Source organism: Narcine bancroftii, chromosome 9, assembly GCF_036971445.1.
Source record: "Narcine bancroftii isolate sNarBan1 chromosome 9, sNarBan1.hap1, whole genome shotgun sequence".
Classification (NCBI taxonomy): Eukaryota; Metazoa; Chordata; class Chondrichthyes; order Torpediniformes; family Narcinidae; genus Narcine; species Narcine bancroftii.
The window spans coordinates 39,219,387-39,243,223 of NC_091477.1; the positions used below are offsets into that span (position 1 = coordinate 39,219,387).

The window sequence follows — 23,837 nt, forward strand, 5'->3', positions numbered from 1 at the left end:
ATCTGCACTCCACTTTTAACTTCAGATCTAAAAAAACCCCCAAAGAATATGATCTTTAGCATAATTTAGATTCATTAATATGCAAAAGGTTAGTCTTTTATAACAAAACAGAAAAGTGCAATAATATGTCTGGCTTCTTGTGAACCCCAGCACAAAAATAGATTATAGGTGGCTGGCTGCAACAGCAACACCAGAATCCAAATAAGGGAACAAAATGTTAAGAATTCACTGATGAATCCAGAGGAAGTCTGCCCAGAATTCTAGGCCATTTCCTATATCATGTATCAACTAACACAGTCCAACAGTGCCTTTCATTTTTGAGGCCACTATTTTACTTCTCAAAGATGAGTTTTTTTTTCACTTTCCCATTTCATCAAAATTTGATAATTTTTAAAATTATTGTTCCATACAAGTCACATCAACTCTTTCCCCCCCTCTCCATAACGCACTCATTAAAGATCTAGAGAAGAACTGCACGAATAAGATAATTGTTTTATATTACCCAGAAGGATATTAAGAAAACATTTGCAACTTTGCTCATTCTAGCCCAAGCGCTTCCTCCAACAATAGCAATATAGAGTTTCGGCATCATTCTGATAACCCAGAAATCCAGCTTTCTTGAGGAACTCCTGCATTTTTTTGTCACAATAGGTAATATAACCTTGGTAATCCTTTTTTTCATCTATGTCTTTATCACTTTTTATGATCTCCCATTGCAGATCTTCTCTCGTGCTTTTTATTCCTCCAACTTTAGATTTTGTATACCTTTACAGTTGGCAGCTGCCCCATAAATTGGTATTCTGTTGCTTTCATGTTTCCTGATGTTTGCCCTAAACATTTCAATTGTCTCTGCACCTTCCTAACATTTTGACAGTACTTTTTGTAGTACTGATAAAAAAAAAGGTCATTTCTAATCTCCAACTCGTGTGTCAACTTCTGCACTTGAAGACCTTGAGATTTTTCAGTGCTTTGTTTTACTGTCTTCCTTCTGGTCCCTTTGTGATGCACATGGCCATTTCTTTTCATCTATTGATCACCCACACTTGCTTCCAAAAGTCCAGAGATCTACATCACTGCAGAAGGAGCAGGTGTGACCTTCGAAAAGTCACCTCCTGGGTGAAATGGAGACTCTGAATGGAAACAACAAAGGATACCTGACAGACTGGCAAAAACATCTCCACAATCTCTATCAGCACCAGCGTACTTAGCACCCTGCTAGACTCGCTTTACACTTATGACTGTGTGCCTTGGTATGATGACACCATTACAAATGCTGATACCACGGTAGTGGATTGTATGAAAAAGGGGCTATGAGTCACCATACAGGAGGGTGATTGAAAATTTGACTGAATGGTGTACTAACAACAGCCTTGCACTCAATATCACCAAAACCAAGGAGCTAATTTTTGACTTTTGGAAGGGAAAACCAGAGGTATTCGATCCATTGATTATTGAGGGGTCAGAGGTGAAGAGGGTGAGCAAATTTAATTTCTTGGGAGACACCATCTGTTCTCGGAACTGCTATTGGGAAAGAGGTATTGGTGCCCCAAGATTTGTACCACCAGGTTCAGGAACAGTTATTACTCCCTCCTAAACAACACACTCCATCAGGCACTCATTTAAGGACTCCTACTTTGCACATTATTACTGACTTTTTTCTGTATTTGCACAGTAAGCTTGTTTAAATTTTCTTTATTTGCACTTCTCTATTGTTTAGTGTCTTTTTCTTGCATAGTTTATGCCATTGATAAGTAGAAATTCTGGCTCACAGGAAGAATCTTGGATGTCATGTCTGTACTGACAATAAATTTGAACTTGAACACGAATCATTTGATCTATTGTACTGCTTACAGAATCCTATGCAAATTTAATTTGCATATTTTCAATATGACTAATTTGTTGTGACTAAAGAAAGTTTGAAATCTCTATTAATATCAATCTCCACCAATATCTTGGTTTGTTTGGTCAGAAAAATCAGGGTTGAGTACTTGAATGCATTTACCCATCTAATGGAAGGATATTTGAAGGTGTTTCACAGGAGTGTTCTTCATCAATTCCATGTTACTTTTGTATAGAAGAGTACAGATAATTTTATGGATTAAGTATCTCGATGTTGTGCACTTGAGAAGTCATTAAAGGGGTGGAATATACCATGAGTTGGTAGAAATCAAGTTTTTATTTGACTGAAACTTGCTCTGCAGGTCTTGCTGCATGCTGATGTGTGAAACTGCCCCAGCATCATGGAGCTGGTTAATTACAGCTGTACAGAATATCTCATTAAATGATGAGAGCCATCACTCCTAGTAGAAGATGCAGTCAAACGTAAAGTGTCAGTTGAATCATCAATGATAAATCCAAATGATTGACCTCGTGCAACCTTTGGATGGAAAGCAGTGATCGGTCTGCTGGTAGAGTTCTATTGGAAATATGTTTATAGATGAGGCTCAACAAAGAAATTGGCAAGATTAATGTTTGGCAAATGTGTTGACTGATCAGTAGAATTATGGGGGAATTCACCCTCCTGAATTTAATTAAGCCTTGATTTGTCCTTCAGAAAATGTTCAGTTCAGAGCAAGTTGTTGGTTCATTCCATATACTTGTGACTTTGTGAAGGAGGTGCCCTTGGGTCCCTTTTAAATGTTTCCCTGTGATCTTAAATCTATGTGCTGTAGTCTTAGATCCCCCCCTCTCCCCCCCCCCAAAAAAAAACCCTGGGAATAAAGCAGAATTTTATAGACCTCTAAGGACACCCTCCATCTTTCAAAGACAAAAGTTCCAGCTTGTCCATCTTCTCAAAATACCAGCCTTTCCAATGCTGATAACAATCTTTTCTGCATATCTTTACTACAGATAGGTAACTGGAACTGCACACAATATTCTGGTGCAGACTCATCTGTATCTTGTACAGTTGTAACATTTGTCTCTGCTCCTGTACCCAGTGCCCTGACTGCTGAAGGTAAGTGTGCCAAATGTTGTCTTCACCATCCTTTCTACAATTTGTTCCAATATGTGGAACAATGTACCCATACCCTCAAGTGTCTTTGTTCTGCAACGCTTTCCAAGGGCACACCATTTACTGTATAAATGTTGGCATTTAAAACCAAGCCATTTAATAGCATTACAAGTTCTCTGGTATGTCATTCTGACATCTGAATGTTATGCTTTTGTTGGTTATATTTTTTGATTTAGTTAAAAGTTGGAAAAAATACTTTACAGCTTAACTTGCTTTTGTTTTGCAGCTGGCTAATTGCAATCCTGTCCCAGTTGAATCCTTTATTTGGTCCACAGTTAAAAAATGAGACAGTCTGGTACTTGTTCTACCAGTGGCCATGAATTCACTAGCAAAAAAAAAGTTCTCTGGCATAAAGGTGAGTTTTTTGTTTAGGAATTATTTTGCACAATATAAATCCTATTTGTTTTGGTGTAACTTATTCACTATGTACAATACTAATATTATTGAGCTGAGTAATGACCTTGGCATTTCTCCTAAGGACAGGAACTTTGCCAAGTTTTTGTTTGGATAAGATGTTTGATATTTAAAATTTTAAAAAATTCAAATTGAAAGGTTTCAGACAACTGATCCTTATTTTAGCCATTGCCTAATGCAGTGGTTCCCAACCATTTTTATGCCCCGCACCCCTAAAAAATGTTAATGTTCTCGCACCCCTTAAAGTAATAATTTATTTTAAGAATAAAGGTGAAGGTGACCAAAACAAATTTGTATAATCAATTTTTAATATATAAACAAAAATGAAACATATGAAAAGAAAAAATATTACAAATGAAAAGTTGTATAAACCCTGAAATTTCTTTAAAAAAATAATTGGCTTATGAACATTTGAACATTAATTCTTTAATGACTCTTTTGTTCCTGTTTATTGCTTGAGTTTTTCAAAACATGGCACTTTGTTGTTGATAGCAGTCCGCGTGTCTGCCTGTGGACCCAAGCGATTTCTAGATTTTGTCTTGATTGACAGAAGGGCACTAAATCCAGACTTGCAATAACTATGTTGTCGTGAATGGGATGAGCACAGTTAGTGCTTTTTCACAAAGTCTTGGAAACATGTCCATTGCCAAACACCAATATTGTTCCAAAGTTTTGCTTTCAAACTGCATTTCAAGAACACGATTTGTGCACAGTTCAATAAGATCTTCCTTCAGCTCTTCATCATCCGACATATTATCCAAATGGAAGGAGTATGGATTTATAATCCATTCTTCAGAGGTTTCCAGTTCTCCTCCTCCAAAATATCCATCAAATGACTTTGATAGTATTTCCAAATGATCCACAATTTCTTCATACGCACTTGGAATTAGGGACTCATCGTCATCAACCATTTCTTCAAGTGATGGAAAGTTGAAAGATTCCCTCTTTTAACTCGTCGACACCAAAGATGTAACTTTTCTTTGAAAGCATTTAACTTTTCGCAGCATTTCAATATGTTTGTTTTTCCCTTGAATAGATACACACAGGTAGGTCATACAAGTAAATATATCATTCAAATAGACTAGCATTTGGTTGAATTCTTGTGATTCCATTTCCCCGGGCAGATCATAGTCACGTTCCTTCAGAAAAGCTTTGACTTCTTCTCGCAGTTCGAAGAAGCGCGTTAAAGCTCTCCCACGTGACAGCCAGCGGACTTGCGTGTGGAAAACCAAAACTGAACGCTCACTTCCAAAATCTTCACAAAGCGACTTGAAGAGCACGACCCCTAATCCAGTTGATGGTCTTTACAGAAGTGTCAAGGACCTTTTTACAACTTTGGAGGCAATGTTTTTGATGCCAAAGCATTTCGATGAAGAAAACAGTGGGTACCTTGCAAGTGCGGAATATCTTGTTTCATCAGTGCAAAAAATCATGATTTATTTCCTAGCATAGAAGGTGCATTGTCGGTACACACACAACCAATAATTTGGATATCTAAGTCATATTTTGCAAAGAAGTCCTTCACACACTGGAAGACATCTTTTCCTTTTGTGGTTGTTTCCAGATCTTCACAGAACAGGAAATCTTCAATTATGACACCGTCATGGACATACCTCACTAATGCGATGAGTTGACTGCAATTTGCAACATCAGTTGTTTCGTCCAACAGGAGAGAGATTTTCAAGGGACTAGCCCTGATATCTGCGATTAAATTGGTCCAAAGTGTCCAAACTCAAATCACCAATTCGGCTCTGAATAACATTACTTGATAACAGCACTAATTTAAGCTTGTTTGAGGCTTCTTTTCCCAGAACAATTGTTGCCATTTCTAATGCACACGGTTTTATCACCTCTTCTACAATTGTATGGGAATTTGGCTACTTCATACTCCACGTGGTATGAAGCCATCAGCAGTGGTTTGTCAGCAGATATAAAATCTAATTTTGGAAGGGTTGTTCGAGAATCAAAGCAGGTCCTTTTACCTTTCAATGATTCAACATCATGGCCTGCAACATCTGCTCCACCCTGCCAGTTGTTGAAGTGTTCCTGCAGCTTAGATGGTTTCAAATTTGCATGCACTGGGGTTTTTGCAGATCCTCAGTTGTTCCGGTCGGTGCAAGTGAAACCAAACTGCACATCATCATCATTCCATTTCCTTTTCTTTGACATAATGAAGGGTTAATTAATAATTAACATAACACAAATAAATAATAAATAAAAATCGAATTTAATTCGCTTACTAAACACGAAACAACAAGTTTGGCCCCCATTTTAAATGTCCCGATTATTTATATATATATATTTTTTTTTTTTTAAATTATAGGGCAATACCATTTAAAAGGAAACAGCACGTTGAAACGCTCTAAAAATTCAGAGAATCTCATTCTATTGAATAGAGAAAAAAGAGGACAATCCCCCATCTTTAATTTGGACTTTTAAAAAAATCAATATTTTTATCTTGAATATATAGGACAGTACCCTTAATATAAACAAAAAAAAACTGGAATGCTCTCTCGCACCCCCTGGAGGAAAACCTTGACCTAGTGTCAAAAGGACAAATGAAAAAACATTTTTAACATGTGCTGTGAAATTATGCAGTTTATTGCTGAATTGCTTCAATAATGAGTGTGAAAATGAAAACCAGATTTGTTTGATTGTATAATCCATTGTAATCACAGGTTGGTATTGCTTTGACTATTTAAATTCACAATTAAATATGGAAGGTAGAATAATAAAGCAGTGAAGGTGCAGTGTTTCGGGCGGTTTGCGAGGGAAATCTATTTACAGCAAAGAATATACAGGATGAGTCAAAAATGAATGTTAACTGCTAAAGATTAATGCAGAGCTAACCAGTTTAAATTCATAACAATGCCTGGTTTGAGCTGGTGTTTCCACATCTTCAATCTTGTCCCTCCACACTCCTGCATTGCACAATCCTATGACATTTTTAGTGCAATTCTTGGTGGTGGGAAGAATGCATACCTTCAAGTATTCCTTCATGTTTCTCCAATAGCATCTGGAATAATGCTCCAACCTTTTTACCCATAATATCTACTGGAATGCTCAGAACATAAGCTATGGTGGACCTGCCCTAAATACTGATTTTGTATTTGAACAAAATTAATCATGCCTAATTATAACATAATTAAGCTTTATCCACAGCACAGTATGGACATTTCAGCCCCTGTTGTTGTTGTGTCGATCAATATAAACATGAGATCATGGGAAAGCGCTAGCAATAATAACAGTAGAGAACAATTTTTAAACAGGGTGGGAAAGTTAGTAACGCTGCAGCACATAATTTTATACGTGGGAAAGTTGGTCGCACTATTGCATTGAATTTATAAATACCTTGGGGGGGGGGGGGGAAGCGATGGCAGACCTGACCTCTCAGAATTCCATGCAGCAGAGCGATGGCTGTATGCCCAGCTGCATACACAGAGCATTCATGGAGGGGTTTCTCTGTCACATGGTATTCTGGGAAGTCAGGTCCATCATTGCTTTTCACCCCCCCTCCCCCCGTCTTTATAAATTGTGTGCTATAGCACTACCACACTGTTTAAAAATTGTCCGTTATTGCTTTTTATTTCCCCTCCCTCCTGCTGTGACTTGCCCACGGCAAAGTTTAAACCTTTATTTTGATCTTCCTTCACGTTCCTGTACTCATGTAAAAACTTGGGTCATTTCAATCCCACAATGCAATTGCCTGTTTCACACTTTCCTGATTGTAATGCTGGTGGCTGCAGACGCTGTGGATTGTACTAGGGGTCAAGGTCATCAACCCTGGTGTGAGATTGTCATCTGATTTTGCTTTCACACTAGACACTTTAAAGGCAGATTGGTGGTGAATTCCTGGAATCACTTGGAAGTGTGAAAGGGGCTTAAGACTCGTGTTCACTGGAAGCAGTGGTAACAATTCCTCTTGTGTTTGACTATCAAGGCACTTTTTAAAATTACAGGAATTTTTTTTTTTTTTTAATCACTTCATCTATAAAAGTATTTCTTATGGATATTTGTTTAAATTTTATTTTTGCAGACAATGAAAATACCTTAAAACTGCAATGATTATTTCTTCTGCATCTGAGTAACTTAAAATGGGAATTTTTCCAAACAACATTCAACACCATGGATCAATTTGAATTTTCTAACTTGTACATTGTGAACTGGAATAGATAAGACAAACCAGGGTGAATGTTTATCAGCCATCTAATGGTAATCTAATTGTTTTGCAGCAGAGAACTTTTAATATTATAACATTAATATCAAAGATGGTAAACAACTATGAAAATAATGTGTACCAATCAAATGATTATTTTGTGATCATATTTTTGTATCAGTCTGATGCCTTAAACTGCAGAATCAGTTAATATTGTTGGTTTTGATTTCACTAAAATAATTTGCATTTTGGGGACGATCAATTTAATAAATTAATAAAAATACATTGCATTATCTTTCTCAAATAGTTATACATTATTCTTTGGCATTTTGTGTAAATGCCGAAGTTTGCCATCAAGACATTAATTTGGTTGAAAAAATGTTCAGAAATATTTTATGATGAACAATATGAAAGTTTATTTGGCAAAAGCATTGTTTTTATTGTGGCTGTTCAAATGAGGCAAACCTGAACCTTGTCTAACTATTTAGAAAATGTGGAATTTAAAAAAAAAAATGAAAATTTGCCTGGGGAAAGAAAGATCACATTCCTGATTAATTTGCTTGTAGCACTCATTAAAATTACTTCTTGAGTAGCATTTGATTCTGCGCTTGGAATAATACTTGAAATGTTATTGTTATAATGTTTGCCTTTAAGCAATAAAGTTGTTTTTAATATTTTGTTGATTTTTTTTCAAAAATATACAGTAACATTTTAAATATACAATATATTAAACTTTTTTCACAAACACAACAAACAAAAACAAAACAATCCCTCCCTTCCATACATACAGATCCAGTCACTGTTAGAGCTTACATGTATTTTAAGAGTACTGGTGAGGAAACTACATTTTTGTATATATAATTTTTATACCCTTTTTGTTCCTTTTATTACTTTATCTGGGCCTCTATGTGGACCAGGTAAGGCTGTCAGATCTTTACAAAAGTGCAACATTTGTTCTTTAATTTGTATGATTTTTTTTTTCCACCCTTCCATATTTCTGCAGTCCATCGTGCTGAGTAGAGGGGAGTGGTACTTGGTGATTTATTTTGCTACTGTCAGTGCTATTTTTATGAATGAGATTTGATACTTGGTCAATTTGCCACTTATTTCCATCAAATTATCTAATAGACATAGCTCCAGATCGCCCGTGAAGGGATAACCCCTGTTATCCTGGTTAATTTTTCTGCAATTTGACAAAATGGCCTCACTTTTCACACATGACCACATGGCATGTAGAAAAGTTCCTGTCTCAGTCCCACATCTGAAACACATCTCTGAAATTTCAGATTTTGATGTGTAACTTTTGTAGGGTAATATATAATTGGGTTTTTAAAAAAATATATAATACTGAACCAGTTCATTATCTTCCATTTATAATTGATGTCATGCTGTTCTTACACCAATCTGACCAGCTTCTTTCTGAAATCACACCCAAGACTGACTTCCATTTTTCCCTTGATTTTTACAACCCTGGTTTTGCACTTTCACTCAGGAGTACATTTTTGTTATAAATTTGGGTGCATTCCCCTCCAGACCTTTTGTTCAGTTTCACTAATTTCAGAAGAGGTCAAGCAATAAAGTTAATGGAGAAAAAAAGGCAGTTGGAAATGATTACATAACCTTGGACCAGGTTGTATTCAGCCCATGAATCCCTCCCCACCCCCTCTGCCATGAGAATTCTATGAAGCAAAGTTGCAACTCTGCATCAATTTATCTTTAATGTTGGCCATCTTATAATAAGTCTGTTCAAATTGTCAATCTTTGAAAGATAAACAATTAAGTACTAAAAGCATTTTTTTGTAACCTGAGTGTTTATTAAAAAAAAAGCACATTAGGGTTCTATATTTTAAAAATAGAAAATTTAATTGTACCACTCTAAAAAAAATTATTTGAAGTGAAACATTGGCAATGTTTGGAATTTGGAACGGAGAACTGCAGGTCAATTTATTCATGTTCTGCAAGGTAAGTTTTTGTATGGTCAGTTGCCGGTCCTCAAGGAGAAAAATACAAGTGGTCCCTGTGAGTCATTTAATCTTATTTACATTATTATTTCATGTATCCATCAAGAAGTCCCAAAATCCGTAATAGATCTGAATGAAGCATATTGCTAATACATATTTTTGATTAGTTATCAGTTGTGCTTAGGTTTAAAAAGAATGAGTCTGCTTGATTAAAACTTTAATTTTGAGAAAACCCATGTGAAACAAAGGAATGCTGTGGGTATAATGTAGCAGGAAATAGAGGTACATGAGGGCAAATGTTTCAGGAAAATGTTTTTCAGATTACTAGGTTTAGTTTGGTTGATTTGGACATAAGCATGAGGAGTTATTTCTAATTCTAAATAATTTTTGTAGCCACAAGCACACAGAGCAATGAAAAAATAGTAGCAAAAGGCAAACCTGTTTTGTCTTTTGGGGTTGAAAGGAAGCATTTCCAAAATTCCAATTTTCTTAAATGGCCAAATGGTCTAAAATGTAAATTGTTAAAGTTGAGCCTGCAGTGGTCAATGAGCAAGTACAAATAAGCAGGTTCCACAAATGAAAACCTAAAAGTGGAAAGTTATTCTGCATAAGTTCTTGACAAAGCTGAGGTTGAAATATTACAACTTGTGGGTGTGCTGCTGGCTTCATGTACACACAAGTCTTGAATCTTCATTCCCTCCAAGATATCAATCCCATTAATTTTTTTTCCTGTGCTTCTGCAACTCGTCTGTTATGATTTTCAGCTTTAATTTTTAAAAGAATAGGTAAACAAAATTCACTAAGTTATACAGTCGCTGATTAATCTACCAGCAATTTTTTTTATAATGTGAGAGGAAACTCGAGTGGCTACAGAAACATGTGAACCCCTCACTGACAGCACTCTGTGAGGAAATTTGCCTTTGTCTCTGGCAATCAAAATCCGACACCTGGTTGTTCATTTGAATAGGAATGTGGGACAACATTTGCACTTTTTCTGAAATTCATTTAAATCAGTCATTCCCAAAGTGGGAGGTGGAAAATCCAAGGAAATGGTCTAAACCTTTAATCTTGTAATTATTCACTCTTCTGCAAAGTTTAATGAAGAAGCCAGTGCAGTACTTTTCTGGCGTCAGTCTCCAGAAGGGCTGTCAGTAGCCGCATCCATACTCGGGGGGGGGGGGGGGGGGGAAGAGTCAGCAAAATAAATGGCAAATGACAACAAGGGGGTCTTGCGAGAGCTGGCCTTGGTGACTGCCATGTTGTATTTGGCTTCTGCCTTTTAATAAGTTGAGAGTGAACAGGAGGAAGAGGAAGGATGGACAGAGTGAGGGATATACCATGCGCAGGTGGCTTGGGAGGGAAAGGCCAGCTTAGGAATGAGGCTGGAGGTGAGAGGGTGTGTGTGAGCGAGGGAGAAGAAAAGTGGGGGGGGGGTGCACTAGGGACATGGCCTAGGAGCCAAGGGGGCGGCAGCCTGAAAAAAGTTTGGGTACCACTGATTTAAATTAAAGTTTTGAATTACTGTAAAAGAAAAAAAGACATTAATTTTTTTTAAAAGCTTTGAATGCTTAACTGCCAGAGTTGTAAGCTTTCAAAGTTTTGAACTGAGTCTTGATAAAGATTTAGACTGCAGTGGGCTGCCATACAAGTGGCGAACTGACACTGGGAGCCCACAGCCTACACGGCTGGCCGAGATGGGCTACGCGCTTCAAAGTCAGCACTCAACTCAGCAGCACGTGGCTGCAGCGCCCCACTCTGATCGACTGGCCAGTGGCAGCCAATTGGGTGGAGCTTGGGAAACAGCCACATCTGGAGGAGAGGGGCTCACTGATTATCCGCTCCCTGGGTAGCACTAAAGGACCAATCCCAGGAAGCAGATCATAATGCCACCAGTCGGGTGGCATGATTATGTCAGAGATGGGCTTCTAAGCCCTTTATAAACAGAGCTGTCAGCACAATAAATCAGTGTTGAATTCACTCCCATAGCACGTGCCTCTTCAAGCATAACCTCTCCATCAGTGGCAGCCACTACAGTGGTGACCCCTGACTGGTCCAACTGGCATAGTGGACCGGAAGAATGAGCGATCAGCCTGCAATCAACGAAGACTCATTGAAGCTGCCAATTTCTGGACATCACAGCTATTGGTATGGTTCCAGCAAGCTGAGGCGCAGTTCATTATATTGAACATCACGGCCGATGACACCTGCTTCTTCTATGTGGTCGGCGCCCTCGAGCAGGACACAGCAGCTTGCATTATTGACTTCCACCGGAACAAGGGAAGTATCAGGACATCAAGGAGCCTCTAACCCAAGCCTTCGGGCTTTCACGGTGCGAGCATGCCGCCCATCTGCTATGCGTGGATAGTTTGGGGGACAGGGCCCCATCCACCTTCGAAAGTGACATGTTCGCCTTGAATGATGGCCATACCCCTTGTACTCTATTCGAGCAAATTCTCCTGGAGAGGTTACTAGAGGACATCAGGCTACTCTTAGCCGGTGGACTTTGCGGACCCCAGAAAGGTAGCCTCCAGAGCCGACTTCCCCTGGGTGGCAAAAAGGGACGCTTGTGTTTCATTAGATTACATGGCCTCTTCTCATCAACGTCGGCCTACCAGGAGGCCGCTCGACAGACCGCCCAGCAAGTCTTTCTCCAAGCCTGCAAACGCCAGTGAACCATACAGTTTCTACCATCAGCAAGAGGATGCTGAGACCCCTGCCGGTGCCAATCACCCTGTGGGTTCCTGGGAAATGCCAATGCCAGCCATCGTTAGTGGCTGCAGCAGCTGCCCTACACAACAGCCTTCTCCACGTCCAGGATATAGCATCAGGACAATGCCTCCTGGTCAACACCGGGGCAGAGGACAATGTCCTCCTCCCCCTGCCCCCCCCCCCCCAATTCTCCGACACATGCCACCAGAAGGTAGGGCGCGGGTTACAGGCTGCTCATAACTCTTCAATACGGACGTATGGCACCCGTACTATCCCCCTCCATTTCAGCAACCACTGCTTCACTTGGTGATTTGTCTTAGCAGACGTCCACCAGCCTCTCCTCAGGGTGGACTTCCTGAGGGCCAACTCCCTCCTAGTTGACGTCAATGGCCGTCAGCTAGTACAGGCAAAGACCCTTCAGACCCTTGCACTGGACTAATCCCCACCTACACTTGGTGGCAAGTCTAAGCAATGAGTTTGCCAAGATTCTAGCCGAGTTCCCTTCCTTCGCGATGCCCCTCTTTAACTCCACTGAGCCCGAACACCGGATAAGGCATCACATTGTCACTAAAGGCCCCCCACTTCACACCAAATCATGCCACCTCCCTCCAGGTAAACTCAACCTCGCCAAGGAAGAGTTTTTAAAAAAATAAATGGAGAAACTCAGCATTGTCTGCCGCTCCAAAAGTTCCTGGGCCTCCCCCCTCCATATGGTCCCTAAGGCATAGGGGGTTGGAGACCATGTGGGGACTACCGCTGGTTAAATAAAGCCACCACACTGGATAGATTCCCTGTCCCTCATATTCTGCAAACCTGCAGGGGACGTGGATCTTCCAAAATCAACTTAATCCTTGGTTATCATCAGATCCCCATCCACTCTGAGGATATCGCAAAGACTACCATTATTATACAATTTGGGCTATTTGAATTCCTCAGAATGCCTTTTGGCCTAAAAAAAAGCCACATAGACCTTTCAAAGGCTTAAGAAATGCTGTGGGCAGGGATTTGAAGTTTGTGTTCATCTACTTCGATGATATTCTGATTGCAAGACATGACCATGTCGAACGCCACTCACATCTGACAGTTGTGTCACAGGTTGAGTGAATTTGGCCTGACAATTAATCCAGCAAAATGCCAGTTCGGCAATGACTCAATCGACTTTTTAGGTCTCAGGATCGACCGCCATAGGGCTAAGCCACTACCTGACAAGGTAGAGGCCATTCAGGCAATCTCCAAGCCCACAACACTTCGCTGACATGGTAATTTTGTACCGCAGATTCCTGCTGGGCCAGCTCATACCACAAAACCTTTAATCTCCCTTATGACCAGTACGAAGAAGAAAATTTTGTGGAACCAAGAGGCATCTGATGCATTCCAAGCAACAAAAAATGCCCTGGCTAATGTTGCTCTCCTGATATACCCAAAAGCTGATGCCCCCATTGCTCTCACAGTGGATGCTTCTGCCACAGCAGTAGGTGGAGTCTTGGAACAGTGGATGAATGGACACTGGCAACCCCTTGCATTTCTCAGTAGACATTTGTGGGTGCCTGAATGGAAATATAGTGCTTTTGATAGAGAACCCTTGGTATTATACCTGGCAATCAGACATTTTAGATACTTCCTTGAGGGCAGGAAGTTTCAAATTTTTAGAGCACAAGCACCTCACCTATGCCTTCACTAAGGCTTCCAACCAGTGGTCAGCCTGGCATGAGGCACATTTCATATATTTCAGAATTTTCTACTGATATTCAGCATATTGCGGGAAAATCCAATGTGGTGGCTGATGCCTTGTTCCACATTACAGGCAGTACACACCTCCACACCTAGCATTGACTATGAGACTCTGGCTGAAGCACAGCAGTGGACAAGAACATCGATGCGTATCACACTGCAATTACCCGTCCAGTTGGAGGACGTACAGCTTGACCCTATGCAACACATCTACGGGTAAACCTCATTTCATCATTCCCACTACTTGGAGGAGGCATATTTTTGAGGCCATACACAATCTGGCACACTCCACAATCAAAACAACCGTCAAAATGGTTGCTAGTCGATTCGTCTGGCATAGACCACAAAGAGGTCAGCCAGTGGGCTACACCAGACCACAGCTTACCACCCTCAGGCCAATAGTTTGGTGGACCAATTCCATTGACACCTTAAAGCAGCTCTCATGGCCAGACTCTTGCCTTAACTAGGTGGATGAGCTCCCGTGGGTACTCCTGGGGATTCGAGCCACTGCTAAAGAGGACCTAGAGGTTTCTGCAGCCGAAATGGTGTTCAGCGCACATCATTAGTGATTCCAGGGGAGTTCCTGGCCGCCAAAGACACTAGAGATGATTTCCCTCCGGCCACCTTGTCCTCCCTGCGGGACCGCCTGGGCACACTTTCCCAACATAGCCAAAGCATCACACTCATGGACAACATTTATGGCTAAAGAACTTGAGACTCGTAAATATGTTTTTGTCAGATGCGGGAAACACAGACCCCAATACAGAGACCTTACAAAAGCACATACAAAATTATATGACACAACGGGTCGATATGGCTTTTGGATTTTGGACTCGCTCAAGCCAACATTCCTTAACTCTGACTACCTGATCCATGACCCACCCCCACACCAAAGGGGCAGGACTCCCAAGCACAAGGCCTCGCCGAGCGCCGATTCAGGGGGGAGGGGGTCGTGTAGTGGGAGGTCAAACGTGCCATGCCCAAAATGGCGACTCAACACTGGGAGCCCGTGGCCTATGCAGTGAGCTGAGATGGGTTACGCGCTTCGAAATCAGCACTTGACTCAGCAGCACATGGCTGCAGCACCCCACTCCGATGGACTAACCAGCAGCAGCCAATCAAGTGGAGTTAGGGAACCAGCCACACTCGGGGATCAGAGGGGCTCATTGGCCGCTCCCCGGGTGGCACTAAATGACCAATCCCAGGAAGCGGATCGTAATGCCACCAGTCGGGTGGCATGATGACATCAGATATGGGCTTCTGAGCCCTTTATATGCAGGTTAGTTAAGTTAATAGTAATAAATTAAAGTTTGATCCTGTTTTTATGATTAAAGATAATTAAAAGCAACTTATGTTTAAGTAACCATTTGCCTTTGTGCGAGTGACTTAACAAATTACATTTCCTTTCAAGATTTTGTATTTTCCTAAAAATTAAACAATCTCAAGGAAAATATTGAAATGTAAGATAAAATTGTAGATGCTGGAAGACAAATTTTTAAAAATGCTGGAGCTACTGAAATCATCAGTTCTTTTCAAGGCTCAAGTAAAAACTCAAAATGCTGGAGAAACTCAGATGGTCAAACAGTGTCCTTTAAGTAGCAAAGGTAAAAAAAAAAGTACATAACTGACATTTCGGCTTTGAGCCCTTCATCAAGATATGGAAGAATGTCGGCAGGCATCCAAACAAAAGGGTGGAGGGGGAAGGGGAGGGAAAGGAGATAGGTGGAGGAGAGGGAGGGGGCAGCAGCGATTGGGGAGGAAGAATGGCTGGGTGAGTGGAGGGGGAAGGGAGGTAGGAGATCTGGAAAGGGAGAGGGGGGAGGAGAAAAGGCGAGCATATTAGCAGAAACTAGAGAAGTCAATATTAATGCCATCTGGTTGGACAGTACCCCAATGGAAAATAAGGTGTTGTTCCTCCAATCTGTGGGTGGTCTGGGTGGGATAGTACACAATGCTATGGACAGACATGTGAGTATAGGAGTGACTCAGAATTGAAGTGGTTGGCTACTGGGAGGTCTCTGTAACTGTAGCGGAGAGAGCTGAGGTGTTCAGCAAAGTGATCTCCCAGTTTGCAACTGGTCTGTCTGATGTAGAGACGGCCACAAGGGGAGCACCGGATGCAGTGTCTTACTCATCTTAACAAATTATACTCTATTGATTTCATATATCCTCCGTTACCTCCTCCCACCAATCTCCTCCTAATTCTATTGATTAACACCCTGTATGTTAGTGTACATTTCTTCTGGCAATCCAAAGAAAAGAAAAAGATTAAGAAAAACCCTCCCCATTAGTGTTGCTTAAATAATGTACAACACCACCTCCCTCTTAAGGGTTTATGACTGAGGTCACAAAAACAAACAATCCTGCAGTACTATGGACTCCTCCCAACTCCCTTGGTACATTGACTATTTTTAATTGGTTAATTATACATATCCAAAGTAAATTCTCAAAAAAAAGGAAAGCAAAAAAGTAAAAATAATGGTCAAAATATGTTCGAAAGGAAGGCAAATGGGATAATAATTCCAATTCTTGTTTCTTCCATTATACAAGCTTCTTTACCAATAGCAATAAAAGAAGAAAATAGTTCATTCCATCAAAGAAACAATTTCTTCTCAAGGTTACACAGTAGGGAGATCCCAAGCAAATTCTCTGTCAGAACAGAGTTAGAAAATAATTTATTTTGGTCTCCTGGTACAAAAACTTTCAAAACTACAGGGTAACATAGCACAAATTTATAGCCTTAATCAAAAAGGACTTTCTTTGCTGGATTAAATTCTCTCCTTCTCTTCAGCAAATCTTCATACAAGTCTGGATAAAATAGAATTCTATTTCCATCCCAATGAAATGGGCCCTTCTGCTCCCTTGCCTCTCTCAAGACTAAAAACTTTCTCTCTATCTTGATATCGGAGAAATGTAATTAATACAGAGCACAGCTTCTAATTTGGAAGAGGTTTTGCTCTATGATCTCTTTCGATTTCAATTAAATTTTCAAAATTTTGCTCTCCCAAAACCTCTGGAATCCATTTTTGAAAAAGCAAATTGGATATGGGCCCTCTTTTACTTCCAGAAAACCTACTATTTTAATATTAATTCTGAAGTTTTGCAATGCATCCAGTTTCTCTAAAAAGCTTTTGGTTCACTGTGATTAAATAAGTGGTTGTCCTCCACATGTTGCATATCCTCTTTCACTGTTTCTATTTTCTCATCCATTTTATCCAGTTTCTTCTTCACCTTATTCACAACCTCTAAGACCTTGTTATCTTCCTCCTTCACTTTTCGTTTCAATTCTGCATTTATTCCTTTCAGTTCTTCCTTCTTTCTTTTCCAATTTCATAATTTTAAACTAATGTATTATTGCTATAGTTAAACCTATTTTACTTTGAGAAATAATTTCAATTTCTTTAAATACCTCCTCTTAATGTTGTTCTTCTTCCTCCCTTTCACTTGCAGATCCTTCTCTGGAGCCCGAATCATTGTCGTCTGGTGCTGAAGTAGAAGTTCCCGACTTCTCCATGGCCTGCAGTCCTCTTCCCAGCAATGCTTTATACTTTGCCATCTCTCCCTAGCTGCAGGTGAGTGACATCGGTGGACATCCTTTCAAGAGGATCACTCACCCAGAAAACTGCAAGAATGCTGGCTCCCTGCTTCATCGTCGAGGTAGGCCTCTTCTCTTCTTGTCAGGCTTCAGGAAAGGCTGCAGCAGTTTTATCTTTCTTAGAAGGCATTCTTATAGGTTAGATGTGTTTTAAGAAGATTAAGAATTTATAACATTTCTTAATTTGCACTATTTTTACTAATTAACCAAGAGAGTTGGGACTTCACACGCTGATTCTACAACATCACGTGATGTCCCTCCTTCTCCTGCTACTTTTACCCAGATACAGGTCAATCAAAGTGACCCTTCCTTTGGTTACGGTGGTTCAATAGTTTTCCTGACAGGGAGAATCAGCCGAATTTTCCATTTCACACAGAGTCACTCCACCTCTGTGTTCATCAGATGGCTGTTGGTCAAATCATAAAAATCTTGTTTCTTTAAGTGTCCCACTCACATAACTCTCATCTCCTGTTTTCCTGAATAAACAACCATGTTCTTTCTCTTCTTCCAGAATATCAACTTTGAGTACAGTCTGTACCTGATAGTGTCATCCGGTCTCTCCACAACTGTGAATCGTTGTCACCTGCACTAACCCTTAAAGTGAATCACACTCAATGAAACAGGAGCTCATAATACCAGCCAGATGGCATTAACATTGACTTCCCTGGTTTCTGCTAACCTGGTCACCTTTTCCCCTCTCCCCTTTCTAGTTTCTCCACTTCTCCTCCCTCCCTTCCCCGTCCATTCACCCAGCCATCCCTCCTCCCCCGATCGCTGCTGTCCCCTCCCTCTCTTCTCCACCTATCACCACCTGCTTTTGGTCCCCTCCACCCCACCCCCCTCCCCACCTTTAGTTTGGACACCTGTTGACTTTCTTCCATACCTTGATGAAGAGCTCAAGTCCAAAATGTTGGTTATGTGTTTTCACCTTGGCTTCATAAATGAAACTGTTTGACCAACAGAGTTTCTCCAGCATTTTGTTTTTACTTCAACTACAGTGTCTAAATGTTCACGATTTACTTCTGTTTAAGGCTCATTCATTTGAAACATTAACTCCCTTACTCCATGCTTGACAGGATTAGCCCAAGCATTTTTTTAAAAATTTGCATGGAAAAGGAGATTTTCATGAGTTTTTGAGAATCAATTTTCAATAAATCTCAAATTTTCTTTTTTAAAATTACCTTTGATACTATTACAAATTAGTTGCTACTGAATGGACAAAACAGGAAGTGTGCTTTTAGTATATTGACTTGAAACCATAGTCCAAACTGACATATTGTACAATTTTTCCTTATGTAAAATTTCAGGCAATAAAATGTTTAGCTGAGTCATTTGACAAATCACTGATTCTAATATCTCCTCTGAACAAGATTACAAGACATTTACTTATATTTAATCCATGCAAAATAACTTTTTTTTGTATAGATATCTCATTAATATTTATGCTTCCTTTTGGAAAAAAATATTTTTACTGAGTTAACAAAAACCCTTTACACATGGTTTACTAATGATATCTCGTTGTCGATTCTTGCATCCGATGAAATGGTGCAGCCGAGATAGGTAAACTGGTTGACCGTTTTGAGTTTTGTGTGCCCGATGGAGATGTGGGGGGGGCTGGTAGTCATGGTGGGGAGCTGCTGATGGAGGACCTCAGTTTTCTTCAGGCTGTCTTCCAGGCCAAACATTTTGGCAGTTTCCGCAAAACAGGACGTCAAGCGCTGAAGAGCTGGCTCTGAATGGGCAACTAAAGCGGCATCGTCTGAAAAGAGTAGTTCACGGACAAGTTGCTCTTGTGTCTTGGTGTGAGCTTGCAGGCGCCTCAGATTGAAGAGACTGCCATCCGTGCGGTACTGGATGTAAACAGCGTCTTCATTGTTGAGGTCTTTCATGGCTTGTTTCAGCATCAAGCTAAAGAAGATTGAAAAGAGGGTTGGTGCTGGGTAGGTCACGTCTCCAGAATGGAAGACCATCGCCTTCCCAAGATCGTGTTCTATGGCGACCTCTCCACTGGCCACCGAGACAGAGGTACAAGGACTGCCTAAAGAAATGCTTGGTGCCTGCCACATTGACCACCGCCAGTGGGCTGATATCGCCTCAAACCATGCATCTTGGCGCCTCACAGTTTGGCGGGCAGCAACCTCCTTTGAAGAAGACCGCAGAGCCCACCTCACTGACAAAAGACAAAGGAGGAAAAACCCAACACCCAACCCCAACCAACCAATTTTCCCTTGCAACTGCGGCAACCGTGTCTGCCTGTCCCGCATCGGACTTGTCAGCCACAAACGAGCCTGCAGCTGACGTGGACGTTTCCCCTCCATTAATCTTCGTCCGCGAAGCCAAGCCAAAGAAAGACTAATGATAACATAAATCAAATCCTATCCTGTACATATAACAATTGTAAATTAGAAGCATAACCATAATTATTACATAACTTATTTAATTCACGACATCATATTATATATTATAATTAAACAATTAAATCATAACTTGTACTATGTCCAAAAATATCCAATACAAAAAATCCCTTATATAAGACAATTTATACTTCTCTGATGTGATCATGTTAGCCTTAATAATAATAAAAAATCCCAACTAATCTATCCCCTGCCTCTGAACAAGATTATCTGTATGTATTGTATATATGAATCGAATAATGGCCCCCAGACAGGAAATCCCCAGGGCATCCACAGCACTTATATCTTCAGATTTTGATAATTATCCATGATGGGCCCCACATTTTATCAAGTTCAGACTTTCTATCTTTAATATTATATTTTCCAATCTTAAATAAGATATGATATCATGTAACCATTGAATATTTATACTTCCAAGCGGTGTTAATTTGCTGCTGGAAAAAGTGCAACATGTTTGGTTAATCGAGTCAGACTGGCTTATTTGAATACCAACAGCAATGAAGACTGAGATCCAGTGAGACTCTTCGCTCCGTCTGTACATTTAGAGCCATATAAATTTATAAGGAAACCAGTGCTTTCGTCTGGATCATACTTACGTTTCTGAATAAATCTAAACTATTACTTTCCCACGCCGAGTTAGTCGGTGACAGGGCAGATCCACCATGAATAATCCCGACTCTGTGGCTGGAGCCGGTGGACTCGTTTTGAGGGAGGGACAGAAAGAGCCAAGTCGGCCCGTGATTTGCTGCTGCGTAAGCGGCACGGTCATTGGTCGCTTTGTGATCCCCTCCCCACTCCGTCAGCGCAGTCACGCGCTTTCCAGGAACCCGTCAGGAAGATATCAACAAGACAAACGCGCGCCCGGCTGTCCCCTGAAGGCTCCGGACAACAGCCAAGATCTTCTGAGGTAGGCTCTTTGCTTCCGTCGCTACCCCTTGAAAAGGTCCTGGTTGAAGTAGAGGCGATGATATTCGGCCTTTTATTTACCCCTCCCCCCAAAAAATCCTTCCTTCACTGAGGCTGAAAGTAACCCGAGAGAGATGGGAGGAAAGAGGATGTGTGTGTGTGGGGGGGGGGGGGGAAACCTCTCGAGCTGCCATGACGTCGACGATTGACGTCTGAATCGCCAAATGGGAAGCAGCCGGCGAAACCCGTTCTCCGTCAACAGAGGACGGCGAGCCAATGGGCAAGGCGAATGGGTGGGATCCGCCGTGCTCTGAAGTTGCTGGGATCCCGCCCACGGCGGGTTTGTTTGTGTTGGTCGCCATGTTAGAAACAGGGCTGAGAAACCTAATGTGAGAGCAGGCCCGACGCTGGAAGTCCGCGGATATGCGCTGACAGCTGCTCGAAACAGGCTGCGGAGTTTGTGGGGAAGAAGGAGTCACAGGCCGTGGTTGTTTTGTTTCTGGAGTCGGGTGGAGCGGGGAACCCGCCCACCAACCGTTATGTAAACACACGACTGTGTTTTGTTTCTGTCTGCAGCTCGTGTTGGAAGGGATTCATTTACTCATTCCGTAATTTTATGGTGTCGTCCGGTAAAGCGGCGACTTTCCTGTTGCCCTCAACTTCTTTCTTGGGTAAATATCTAATTTATATATACACGTGGTGTGTGTTTACAAGGAAGTTGATAATGCACCAGATGAGGGTTGTTTTGAAATGTTATATAAGGCAGTGTACCCTTGGCAGTGGTGGTTGATATGGTCCCATGCCTAACAGTTTTAATTGCCTACAGGCGAATTTCCACGATAATCATAATAAGAAAGCAAAGAAACCTGGAGCGTTTCATTTGACCACGCCCCCTTTAACAGGAAGGTGTCTGAGCGCTGGAGGATCCCAGTGGTCTCCTTTGCTTTAGAAACATTTACAACTCCAAATATGCACTGTTGGTCCATTTTGAAGACGGTGCCCTGGTCTGCAGCACAAATTTTATTAAAAGAAAAACAACCTTTCAAAGCACCATTTAAAGTGTTTGGAATCTGGGAAGGAGAATCATCTGATGAACCTTTTTGCTTTGAATCATTAAAATGGTTAAATTGTACTAGGTAAAGTAGCAGTGAGTTTTCGTCGTCTGTGGCATTCTTAATGGCTGTGCTGAGTTAGTTTGTGGCAGATGTATCTCAGGTCCCCTCATTAATTTTTGCGCATTTGTATTTCCAAGCTGAATAAACTGGTATTCAAGTCGTGTTTGTCATTCATACCATAAACCTTGCAGTGTACAGTGTAAGACAAGGTTGAATTTCTCTGGACTGTGGAGCTGGTTATTTACATGGATGAATTACCTCAGAAACCTTTATAACATCATAAATTGCATATCACTTATCTTTGGCTTGGCTTCGCGGACGAAGATTTATGGAGGGGGTAAAAAGTCCACGTCAGCTGCAGGCTCGTTTGTGGCTGACAAGTCCGATGCGGGACAGGCAGACACGATTGCAGCGGTTGCAGGGGAAAATTGGTGGGTTGGGGTTGGGTGTTGGGTTTTTCCTCCTCTGCCTTTTGTCAGTGAGGTAGGCTCTGCGGTCTTCTTCAAAGGAGGTTGCTGCCCGCCAAACTGTGAGGCGCCAAGATGCACGGTTTGAGGCGATATCAGCCCACTGGCGGTGGTCAATGTGGCAGGCACCAAGAGATTTCTTTAGGCAGTCCTTGTACCTTTTCTTTGGTGCACCTCTGTCACGGTGGCCAGTGGAGAGCTCGCCATATAACACGATCTTGGGAAGGCGATGGTCCTCCATTCTGGAGACGTGACCCATCCAGCGCAGCTGGATCTTCAGCAGCGTGGACTCGATGCTGTCGACCTCTGCCATCTCGAGTACTTTGACGTTAGGGATGTAAGCGCTCCAATGGATGTTGAGGATGGAGCGGAGACAACGCTGGTGGAAGCGTTCTAGGAGCCGTAGGTGGTGCCGGTAGAGGACCCATGATTCGGAGCCGAACAGGAGTGTGGGTATGACAACGGCTCTGTATACGCTTATCTTTGTGAGGTTTTTCAGTTGGTTGTTTTTCCAGACTCTTTTGTGTAGTCTTCCAAAGGCGCTATTTGCCTTGGCGAGTCTGTTGTCTATCTCATTGTCGATCCTTGCATCTGATGAAATGGTGCAGCCGAGATAGGTAAACTGGTTGACCGTTTTGAGTTTTGTGTGCCCGATGGAGATGTGGGGGGGCTGGTAATCATGGTGGGGAGCTGGTTGATGGAGGACCTCAGTTTTCTTCAGGCTGACTTCCAGGCCAAATATTTTGGCAGTTTCCGCAAAGCAGGACGTCAAGCGCTGAAGAGCTGGCTCTGAATGGGCAACTAAAGCGGCATCGTCTGCAAAGAGTAGTTCACGGACAAGTTTCTCTTGTGTCTTGGTGTGAGCTTGCAGGCGCCTCAGATTGAAGAGACTGCCATCCGTGCGGTACCGGATGTAATCAGCGTCTTCATTGTTGGGGTCTTTCATGGCTTGGTTCAGCATCATGTTACATATGCTAGCATTGTGTTCAGAAGCCTCATGGCTGGGGGGGGGGGGGGGGGGGAGTTTTTTTGTAACCTGGTTGTGAGGGTCTGAATGCTTTGGTACCTCTTCCTAGATGGCAAGAGGGAGAATTGATTGCAGGAGGGGGGTGTGGAGTCCTTCACGATGTTTATGGCTTTCTGCAAACAATGGCTGTTATAAATGTCCATCCTGACAGGGAGAGAGACACCAATAACCTCTTCAGCAGTCTTTACTATCCGCTGCAGGGACTTGTGTTCTGAGATGGTACAGTTTTTGAACCAGGCAGTGATGAAGTTGCAGAGGATGCTCTTAATGCAGTAGAAGCTGAACTTTCCTCAACCTCTGCAGGAAGTATAGGCATTGTTGGGCATTTG

At 41.5% G+C, this 23,837-nt stretch overlaps 2 protein-coding genes and 1 long non-coding RNA gene across 15 annotated transcripts in view; 2 read left to right on the plus strand and 1 right to left on the minus strand.

The window, feature by feature from the left end:
* Nucleotides 1-8,257, plus strand: part of atp6v0e1 (ATPase H+ transporting V0 subunit e1) — a 45,489-nt gene extending 37,232 nt beyond the window's left edge. Inside the window, exons 3-4 of the mRNA XM_069898853.1 lie at nt 3,240-3,368; nt 7,464-8,257. Of these exons, the coding sequence (XP_069754954.1) occupies nt 3,240-3,333 (94 nt within the window). The 3' untranslated portion in view covers nt 3,334-3,368; nt 7,464-8,257. The remainder of the gene's footprint in view (nt 1-3,239; nt 3,369-7,463) is intronic.
* LOC138743449 (uncharacterized) lies at nt 481-20,993 on the minus strand. Its single transcript, XR_011344902.1, has 2 exons — nt 20,590-20,993; nt 481-1,130 (listed from the first exon to the last, which is right to left on the minus strand). It is a non-coding gene; the product is annotated as an uncharacterized lncRNA (long non-coding RNA).
* Nucleotides 20,795-23,837, plus strand: part of LOC138743446 (vesicle transport protein SEC20-like) — a 193,073-nt gene continuing 190,030 nt past the window's right edge. For 12 of the 13 annotated variants that reach the window (XR_011344897.1, XR_011344899.1, XR_011344896.1 and 9 more), the window contains exons 1-2: nt 20,795-20,900; nt 21,476-21,570. The gene's annotated coding sequence lies outside the window, so the exon portion shown is untranslated. The remainder of the gene's footprint in view (nt 20,901-21,475; nt 21,571-23,837) is intronic. The other variant, XM_069898842.1, reaches the window with a different exon arrangement.